The sequence below is a fragment of the Paramacrobiotus metropolitanus genome, unplaced genomic scaffold (genome assembly GCF_019649055.1).
Source record: "Paramacrobiotus metropolitanus isolate TYO unplaced genomic scaffold, Prichtersi_v1.0 Parri_scaffold0000004, whole genome shotgun sequence".
Lineage (NCBI taxonomy): Eukaryota > Metazoa > Tardigrada > Eutardigrada > Parachela > Macrobiotidae > Paramacrobiotus > Paramacrobiotus metropolitanus.
In genome coordinates, this window is record NW_026570224.1 from 1,070,419 (window position 1) to 1,080,978 (window position 10,560).

A 10,560-nucleotide genomic window follows, 5' to 3' on the forward strand; every position below is an offset into this window, starting at 1 on the left:
TCTGTATAACGCCGATTAAAGACCAAAGAGGCATATGAATAAATAGCAATACGTTACCAACAATAGAATAATTATTCAGTCCGCGTTAGCATTCAACTTGACATTGCGCAGTCTGATTCAGAATGGCACATTCACCACTCAAATTAATTTCCGTAATTATTTCTTCCTCTTTCAAATGCAGAAAAACACACTTTTCAGAATCAGAATCAAAAATTATTATAAAAAAAAGGTTACAAAAAACTTGCAAAGACGAATACAATTAATAAGTTAAAACAAAGCCAAATCACGCTGCCACGTCGGGTGGTTCCAGTTCCGTCACGCGCCGGACGTTCTTAAAATTCCTTCGCTCAGAAGGATTATCCGAGACACGAGAGTCTCGCAAACTAACCTTGTAAATTTTTAAAGAAGTCTAATGGGAAAGGATTCTTGCAGCTATACAAGGCATTCTGGTCTCTAGAGGAAAGGAAATGAACTCTGAAACGACTTCATGCGACTGCTGTTTGCCCGCTGTACGATCGCTACTAACCTACTATAATGCTAGATCAGGAAATGATCCAGATACGGCGACCTAAACGGAATAGATCCCGTGGAGTGAGCAATGCTGAAAGTATTGCGAACAGCGAAATAACACGGGACGTCCGCTCCTTCCGTCCAGCTGAAATTATTGCAAGTAACGTTCGCCACCATGGCGGTCAGCCCTTAGTACGATTTTACGATTACATACAGTAGTAGTGTTGTATCATTTATCCTTTTCCAGCGAGGAGTCGCGTCGCACCAGTTTCAATTTTCAAATGTTTTGTTCTACAGAGTACAGTAACTTCTATCTTGTTCTTATTAATTAATAGCTTTACAACTGTCAGGTGACTTGCTGGAAAAATTTGCCGAAATACTTGCACTGAGAGGGCGGGGGATGGTTGATGTCAAAGGAGATCTTTTGTGAGAAAGTGTACTGTGGACTGTACCTGTATCCAGTGCTCTTTAATAGTAAATCGGTTAGTGAGTTCTCGTCGCTTCTCGCACTTTTCCTTAGGTTGCTGTGAACGTTAAGAACTGTGCGGTAAGGGAATGACACTTAATCGTTTATACCTTAATATTTACCTTAATATTTAAAATCCAACCCAGTAACCTCAGTTGAAAACTCGTTTGGCTGTCGCAGATATGCTAGCAAATTCGCAACTTTGTACAGGAAAATCACAATACGAAGTTTTATCGTCGACTTTGTTTACCTTTCCAGGTTGTGGCGAATGTGGGTTGTTGACATAGTTCACTGTATCTTGAATTTGTGACTGGACCGTTTCATATGTCTTCAACATCGGTTCGTTCGGATTTACAGGAATTGTTGGTATTTGCTGAAGTCAGTGGAGTGAAATTCCTGTTCCTCATGGGCGATCATCTCCATCATGAATTTCCTATCAGTGCAGGCAGACCAGATACCCAGTGCCGAAAAGATAAAGTATCATGCACATTTCTTAACACTGCGATCCAAAGATGGGATAATCGATCAGTCTACCGCGCGGGATTTTTTCTTAAAATCGGGTTTATCACACGACATTCTAGCAAAAATCTGGGATGCCTCCGATCGTGATAAGGATGGATTCCTGGATCTCAATGAGTTCTGCGTGGCTATGCATTATGTTGTTAATGCCATCCGTCAGGATAAACGATCGAAAAATGCGCAGAATGGTCAATCCAAGCTCAGTGTGTCTCCATTGCCACCTGTCATCAAAACTAGCGCACCGCTTTTGCGTAGCACATCACCCCCCAAAAATGGCAGTATTTCGAGCATTCCGATTTCTCTTCGCGGTGATCAACCCCGTACACATATTTCCACAAATGTCTTGCCTAAATTATCTCAAACTCCTATTTTACCAGTACGACCACTATCACCTGTTAGTGTTTTGCAGCCGTCTTTACCGGCGCATTCCGGAAAGATAAATCTCGATCGGACAACAAATGGACTTAATCATGTTGCGAGATACAAGGAGATTATTTTGCAGAAACGGAAGGAAGTGCAACAGCTGCACAGAGATGTACAGCAGCTTCGCTCCGAACGAAATACGTACAAAGACACCCTCAGTGAACTGAATAAGACGAGGTTAGCGGATTTGAGATTTTTATCGGAAATGAACGGCACGGTACGAAAGAAACGGCATGAGGTGGATGAATTGAGGACGAGAATTAACAACATCGCAACAGTTTGTTCTACATGGGATAGCGATGTGATGCAGAAGCAGCATTTGCTGACAGAATTGCGTGCTGCTAATGATGAGCTCCGGTCAAGTGAACCTGTGAGGCGAACATCGTTTTCAACGCTGGACAGCCACATTGCACAAACGCTGGACCGTCTGGAGCGCTCAAGAAATGTTGCGGCCTCTAATGAAGTGAGTATTGAACTGCTTGGAAAAACAATGAGAGATAAAATGGGCTATATTCGTTCGTTGGTTCAGCAAGGTGCCAAACAGATTTCAGTAAACCGGGAATTGTGTCAGGCTTTCGAAGAAAAGCGAACTCTGATCGAGAATCTGAACACAGACACCACTTCCGGAAGTTCGTATTCTGTAATCGCGGAAGACGAAGAGACGTTACTGGCCATCGCATCCTACACCGGAGAAACTGCGAATGAGCTTTCCTTTGTAGAAGGAGATATTATTCGGGCTACAGAAAAGCACACTGATGGATGGTGGTTAGGAGAGAATTCCCTCGGCAACACAGGTTATTTTCCAGCTAATTTCTGTCAGGCTTTGAAAACTAGCGATCGCCGCGAATCTGTATCTGAGTTGGTGAAGGAAGAGAACGTTCGTTCGGCACTAGCTCTTTATCCCTATGCCGCCCAAAATTCGGATGAACTATCGTTTAATCAGCACGAACTTATTGACATAATCCCGGCTGATGGGCTCGATAATGACTGGTACATGGGACGCAGTCGAACCGGAGAACGCGGGTTGGTTCCGGTTAATTATTTGAGGCTTAATTCTGAGATGGAGAAACAACCTGACGCCGAACCGACGCCGCCCGTGGTAAAAGTGAGTCCAAAACGTCAGTTGGCCGTTCGGGAGCTGATTGGCACCGAGGAAAAGTACTTGAACCTAATAACCGCGGTGGTGCAAGTTTACTCCTTTGCTCTGAAAGAACGCCACGCCTGTACTGAGGATGAACTGAGTGTAAGCCCTGGAATACTATTAACTCGTTGTGTTGCCGTGTGTTTTTGCTTATTTGTACTCAACGGTTTTTATGAGTATACGGAAAAATATATATAACTTTGACAGCAGCAGCAGTAATTTTGGAATAAAATATTGTTAGTCATTTTATAAATTTACTTGTTTGGAAACAGATCCAATTTTTTTAACAGGTTTACCGTATTCACTATTTTGTTCAAAAAAAGATTTTGAATGTGTCTGACTTAAATTCCCAATTCATGGCCTTTTGCTACGTAATTCGCGGTGTTCCGGTTACAATTCTTTGTAGTAGTACGATTCATAACATTTTTTAACAAATATGAAATGAATCTTCGTCGAAATATGTAGGAAGCCTGCGGGTATTTGTCGTCACGCGACAGTTGACTGGTCATTAATTTCTGGGTTAACAACACAGCTGACAAGTGACAATAGCTACCGCTAACTAACTCAAAACAGGAGGTTTACCATTCTCCGCGTCGGTGACTTCCTGCATAGCAGGATTATATAACAATGCATACTTGTTTGATTCATGGTGGTTGTTTTGTCTTTGCAGCAATTGTTTTCGGTGTGGGGCGATATCATCGACTGCACCGCTACCCTGGTCAAAGCGTTCAATGTACGCAGCAAACTGACAGAGGACGGAGCACTGGAGACTGTCGGGGATATTCTGTGCGAATATTTACCCAACATCACCCCATACATGAATTTCTGCAGCAGTCAAGTAAAAATGGGTGAATTAATCCGAGAAAAAACAGAAGCAAACCCGACTTTTGCGGAAGTGATTCGGCAATGTTCGCAGGATCCTCGCATGCAGGGCCTTCCCTTAGCGGCAGCTTATATGAAGCCCATGCAGCGGATGACGCAGTATCCATTGTTAATCAAACGCATCTTAGATTTAACACCCGAACATCATCCAGATTGTGCTGATCTCAAGGAAGCGCTACGGAAAAGCGAACTGCTCTGTGACCGGGTGAATGAAGGAGTGCGCGCAACAGAATTAACGGAACGCTTAGACTGGTTGGATAAACACGTCAACATGGATAGCTTTGCGGAAAATCTCCAGTTTACTTCGCAGACTAATTTCATGGGGCCTCGGTCGCTCGTTTATGCCGGAAGTCTTTTGAAGGCAAAAAGCGGCCGAGAATTGGTTGGATTTTTATTCAACGATTTCTTCCTTTTGACTACACCACCACGCCCGTTAGTGGACAGTCTGGGAAATTTTACGTTTGAAAAGCGCCAGTGGACAACCTGCACGCTGAAACTGTACAAAAAGCCGTTGTTGTTGTCCGGTTGCAAAGTGGCTTTATTACCGGATGAAAACACGTTTGCCTTATCGTTTCCCCATTCCGTCAGTATCTTGCTAAAAGCCCCCACCGCGAACGAGTGTAAATCTTGGAATAAACATTTTCAGAAAGCCGTTACTGATTTCAGCGAAATGGAAAAGCAGATTAATTCACCAAGAAATCGTTCTATCAAGTTACATACTCCCGTGGGGTGTTGCCGGCTTATCCTGGTGGAAGGAATAGACCTGTGTCCAAGTGCTCGAAAAGGACATTGTGATGCATTTTGCAAAGTATCTGTGGGATCACAAGAACAGCGGACTGCCGTAATCGAGAACACAATAAATCCGAAATGGGATAAGAATATGACTTTTATTATCTACGATTTGGAGAGTGAATTTCTTTCGCTGACGGTTTTTGACTACAATTCCTTCGCTGCCAACGGATTTCTAGGGCGGACAGAATTGAGACTGAAAAATATGCACAAGCAAACAAAAAGCTCGAATATGGCAAGAAGCAGAAATCTGGTGTTGCAGGAAGTGATGTCGGGTGAACTAGTCGTCAAAATCGATATACAGTTATTCCCACCCGAGTCTTCTGTGCTTCCCGCGGTGATGCCCTTAATGACTATGCATTAGTCTGTGATTTTTACTGTACAGTTTGCAGTTTTTTGTGTTGATTTTGCTTTTGTAGTCAGATGACCATGCCAATAAAATTCCATGGGTTTTGTTTGACCGTTTATTTAAATTATTCTGGTTTACAAAAACATTTGGCTCAACGAGCTTAGCATTTATTTACCCGTGTACCTAATACATACCTGCTGTACATTTTATACCACTTACCTACCAGTATTTGTGTATGTCGGGATATTTTGCGCGGATTACTAACTTGTAAGTAGTAAAACGAATATAATAAAAATTACAGTTTCTACCTACCTTTAGATATAGTCGTGGTGTTTTCCCGCGTAAATTGACTTTGAGTTTGAGTTAAGCATTTTTGAAGAACGTAGTGGGTAGGATAGCCATAGCTATCGACGTATTGATCGCTTGTTTATTTTTGCTTGGCACGCATCGCTCCCGCTATATGGGTTCATAATGCATCTCCAGAGCTGAAGACTTTTTCCGGTGGAAGGATCTGCTGTGGCTTTGCAACATTGCAGTGCTACGTACGATACAACTACAATCAGCTTAAGTACGCGAAGATTAACGTGCCGACTTTCTTGCCCACGATATTAAAATTATTAATTTTGTTATTGAAAGCATATCAGTACATTACTGTAAATATCGCGTGCGCGGTTTGCAACTACAAGTACTGTACTCCTACTCAATTCTGTGCCTTTACTGACAGTGACAGCACCACACCTAAACTACCGCTGAATCAGCCATGCTGCGTTCGTTATTTAAGGAGCGGACTACATCCGCGCATGTTGATGTGGGTACGTAGAGAAATCGGAGGCAGGTATAAATAACAAACGTCCGATAACCGTACAGTTACTGCTTTAATGCTATCGGGGCAAGTGTTCTTGTGGTCTGATAACTGTTTAGATTTCTCGTTTGCCGCTTTTATTAACGCCATTGTATGTGATATCTATATGTGCAGATGTCTAATTACTTGTCTGTTGTAGTTGTATGTAGTCGCAGTTACAGTACATACTTACACACAAGTATCCATATTTATTTACGGTGTACACAATTGTTTATAACGCGCGCAAGAAAGTGGCGTCTCCTGCACGCTTGTGAGCAGAGTTTTTTACCAGACTTTCTACCGAAATCCGGAGATTGTAATTAAATTTGTTTCCTTTTAGTCAAAATTGTTAGTCGAGTCGATATATTGCCGGAGCGGAAATGAGAGGTATTCGGTGAGAAGACGTTGTTGATCCCTGCAGAATTGCATAATCTCGCACCTGCCTAAAGAATGTCGACATCAGACTCTGTTTTCCCTTCGTCCAGCCAAATTCCGTCCGACCACCGTACTCAAGTGACGGTATTCCTTTACGAAGCCAAAGACTTACCACCGATGGATCGCAACGGTCTAAGCGACCCTTTCTGCAAATTCCAGATCGGCAACTCCAAATTCCGATCGCGCATCATCCGCAAAACGCTGAATCCGCAGTGGATGGAGGAATTCAATTTCTATCTGCAGAAATCTGACAGTCGTGTACTGAATGTCAGCGTGTGGGATTGGGATCGGGCGCTGAAGAACGAAGTGATGGGACGCGGACAGGTTGATCTCGCGGTGTTGTCGTACGGAATCAGACACGATCTCTGGGTGAACATTATCGAAAAAGGAAGCCATCGGGGTTCGGTGCATCTCTCAATTTTGTTGCAGGACAGTAGCAATAAAAAGCAGCGTAAAATCTCTAAAGAGAATGGGGATGTTGTAATGAAGAATGATGCGGAAGTGGTCGACGATCTGCACGAATGGGACAATTTGTCGTTGAATTCCGACGACGTGCCGGAACCAACCACACCCACAATCCGGAAACCGTTGGGATTGTTAACGGTCTACCTGCAGAAATTATCCGAACTAATCGCCGTGCAAGACGCTGGTGGAAGTGTTGCCAAGAATGTTTACTGTATTCTGCAATTAGGACGGGTGAAATATCAGACACATAATGTATCGCGAAACACTAGTCCGGAATGGAACAGCGAATACGAATTTCCGGTATATGATGTGCACGCGGCATTGGAAATCGTGGTTATGGAGAAGGATGCCAAAGGCAGGAAAAACATTCTAGGCTGTCTGGCAGTTCCGCTGCTCAACGTTCACTCGGGTGTTCGCAAGGGATATAGGTTGAAGGATGCGAGACTGATGCGATTTCTCCAGCCAACGGTCTGGCTGCAGATGAACTTGGCTTATGATCTCACTTTGGCGGCGTGGAGAACGCTTCAGCCACAGGAAGTGGTCGGGTCTGAACTGGACAAAAAACCTGGAAGTCAGGTAGGTCAGCTATTACCAGACACTAAATTAATTAAAAACTTGATTAATAAATATGTATAACAGTAGAGCGACTGCGGCGAATCATATGGTTGTTTTCTTAAACAAATGTTTGGTTTTTTTCACCTTTTCTGATGCGATAGTGAGCCAATACGAAAATTTTTATTAGTACTCGTATTGCAACAGATAATAATTATATAAGCAATTGTTTTACCTTACCATTAAGTAGTCATATTTTTGAGTAGAATTTCGAAGATGTGTGGCGAGGTTGCTTATTTATTTTCAATGCTTTGCGGGCGCACCTGGAATGAGTCATTTTGATTTACTATTCAAACTTCTTCTGGTACTCTATGAATTATTTTGACCAGTTGGCTATGTGCTGCATCATTTGTTATTCCTGGCGGTGCTTGCTATTAATGCTTGTTAATTGCAAGCAAATGTATACAACTGTGTATGCTGTGCAGTACACAGTCAAGAAGCCTGCCATTCGACCTAAAACAGAGAGTAGAAATTGAAAAATTATCGAGATTCATTAGTGCTTTTATTTAATAAGATATTTCAATTATACTGCGCTAAAAATATGTCGAATGGAGTGGCGAAAATTCTGGAGTGTCAAATGTACTCCATAAATAAATTCAGGCTTAAGTGGCATAATTCTTGCAGAAGTGTTGTTAAATGTTATTAGTCGTTAAAACATTATGTTGTATACGACTAAACGTGTGAACGGATCTCAGTGAGTACTAGCAAGTCAGCGACTATGATTTTCTTGCATTTGCAGATGTTGGTACATAAAGTTAATCAAATTCGACGCGTAGTAAGCATTTGCTCCGACGCTCTGGATCTCCTTCGCGCATTGTTATCTTGGGAAATTCCTACCTACTCCATCATTGCCTACGTCCTGTATATCTTTATCGTGTACTTTTTCCAGTTGTATTGGATACCAGTGTTTTTGTTAGCATCATTCTTAAAAGGGTATATTGATCGGCTATCCAACCAGAACAGCGACGCTCCGGAAACTGAATATGAGGCACAGTTTGACAACGCTTCTGGTGAGGCTTCCGTGGTATCGTCGGCTTCAACTTCTGGATCGAGAACAACGGAAACCTGGAATCCCCTGACCAGATTTAGAGCAACCAGCGAGTTATTACAAATGCTACCGGAAAATCTCAGTTCAAGGACCTTTTGGCGGAAAGTGTTCAGTCGCGAAACCGGCAGCAATTTGGTGAATAATGCCCGCACAGCACACGACCAAGCACGATTTGTACAGCATGTTCTGGAATTTTTGGCAGACGTTTATGAAAGACTATGCAACACATTTAATTTTACTGTACCGTGGTTGTCATTCATGGCCGTTTATATGCTGTGTGGTGCCATGGTCTTATTTTATGTGTGCTCTTTTCGCACCATATTACTGATGTGGGGAACGTACGAATTTTCCAAAGGTTATTTTGGATATAATAATTTCGAGCTGCTAGCGTTTTTATCTCGTGTGCACACAAAACACGAACGAAAGATGTATAAAGAAATGGTTTAGATTTATTATACTTAAGTACCGACTGTGATAATATATGTGAGCAATACGTGCGCAAGCGGAATAAAAAGAACGCGATCGGTATTACCGACGGTTGTTGCATGTTCTTTAATTTTTTTATTATACGTTGGTAAGACTTAAAGAAAGTGTTATTTCGCGGCGCTCGCCTGCACTACTTGTATAGTCTATAGATCTAGACTATCTGTGTGCACAACGAATACTTGTTACATTAATTACTAGATAGCTAATACCATCAGAAGCATTGGTTGTGCACCTCGAGTTAACCCTTCATGAATAGATTTTACTAACTTTCGATCAAAGGAACCTTGCCGATGTAAAATATTCGTTGCAGTGCGGTGGTATCAATGTTACCCATGCCCGTCGGCGATTACAAACCGGCCGATTCAGAAAGTTAACTGCAATACTAAAAAGGTGGTAGCCTGTCTACTTATGGTACGAGTATCTTAAACCTTTTCTCTAAGTTTCTTTCGAGACATTCGTGCATCAATCTCGCAAGCGCAAGATTATTTGGGTGCTTATATAATAACAAACATCTTATGGCTCACTCAATACGTAGTTCCCAGCTACAGAAAAGCCAGTAACAAAATTTTGGTTGGTGATGTTTTCAAAGGGGCAGAACTGAGGTTCCTAAAAACTATGACAGTCCCATCCCCCACACCACCGCCGCACTGCTTGCTGACATGTCAAAGAATTCTTATTTAGTTTTTAAATTTTAATTAAAATGTAACATAAAAAAAATTTGAAAATATTTTGTACGCCGTTAGGCTTTTAAAAATTAATTATCTTATACAACGTATACAGTCGCAGAAATGCATTAGTATATTTGTATGTGATATACAGATATATAATCAATTAAAATTGGAAGTGTGGATGTGTGATCAAAATCTGTTTTATGACTAATGGTGTGTGGCAATGATATAATACTATCAGGTCATAAATAAACATGATTAAATGTTTTAAGCGGTACCGTACATTGCCGCGCGTTCTGGGTGGAAGAGAGGGGAATACCGCATTTGATGTGAAAGTGAAGTTTTGTTGTCACCAGAAGTACAAAGGTACAGGCTATGATATCTAATATGCTGCGATAATTTCTTGAAGGAAGAAATGCCTTCGCTGAAAATGGTTTTTGTGTCACTTATTGTTATTTATTGTAGCAATTTGAAAATAGACGTAATCAAGTCAGTTAAGACCAAAGCACGCAATCATAAAATGCAGATTTTTGAAAGCTTATTTTGGCTCATACAAACATTGCTAAACCTTTACTTATTTATGACATGTAGAACCTTCTAGAACGACATATTGATGACATGTTGTACGCACCTTCTGTAACGTTAACGTCGATCCTTCGACGGATTAGAGATCCAAAGGACAGGACAAATATTTGGAACTAGTAAATAGTGATAATACTAGTAATAACATATATTCATTCGTTCAGTAACGGCAACAAGCAAATGGTTCGGAAATACAGTTTTCCTCGTCTAGACAACTACGGTAAATCTACCGAATTTTTAAGTCGGCCAAAGTGGTATTAACATATAAAACTTAAATTAAATTGATCTGGGCGGTTCAATGCGGATAAATGGACTTTCCTGATACTAATTTTTATACGAGTACA

General features: G+C 41.6%; 2 protein-coding genes across 9 annotated transcripts; both read left to right on the plus strand.

Moving 5' to 3' along the window:
• The first annotated feature begins 762 nt into the window (after window positions 1-762).
• On the plus strand, window positions 763-5,185 carry LOC129580658 (intersectin-1-like). Of its 4 annotated transcripts, none has more exons than XM_055471283.1 (3): window positions 763-1,057; window positions 1,235-3,161; window positions 3,730-5,185. In XM_055471283.1, exons 2-3 carry the CDS (start codon window positions 1,401-1,403, stop codon window positions 5,092-5,094), a joined length of 3,126 nt encoding a protein of 1,041 aa, XP_055327258.1. In that variant the 5' UTR covers window positions 763-1,057; window positions 1,235-1,400; the 3' UTR covers window positions 5,095-5,185. The 4 variants fall into 4 exon arrangements, with proteins under 4 accessions (XP_055327258.1, XP_055327259.1, XP_055327260.1 ...); XM_055471284.1 differs by having other exon boundaries at window positions 763-992; XM_055471285.1 differs by having other exon boundaries at window positions 763-992; window positions 1,334-3,161.
• A 138-nt stretch (window positions 5,186-5,323) lies between these two features.
• LOC129580659 (multiple C2 and transmembrane domain-containing protein 1-like) lies at window positions 5,324-9,000 on the plus strand. Of its 5 annotated transcripts, none has more exons than XM_055471290.1 (4): window positions 5,324-5,647; window positions 5,804-5,914; window positions 6,261-7,396; window positions 8,172-9,000. In XM_055471290.1, the coding sequence occupies exons 3-4, from the start codon at window positions 6,371-6,373 to the stop codon at window positions 8,925-8,927; spliced, it is 1,782 nt and encodes a 593-aa protein (XP_055327265.1). In that variant the 5' UTR covers window positions 5,324-5,647; window positions 5,804-5,914; window positions 6,261-6,370; the 3' UTR covers window positions 8,928-9,000. The 5 variants fall into 5 exon arrangements, with proteins under 5 accessions (XP_055327265.1, XP_055327262.1, XP_055327263.1 ...); XM_055471287.1 differs by having other exon boundaries at window positions 5,804-5,891; XM_055471288.1 differs by lacking the exon at window positions 5,324-5,647 and having other exon boundaries at window positions 5,657-5,891.
• The last annotated feature ends 1,560 nt before the right edge of the window (window positions 9,001-10,560 follow it).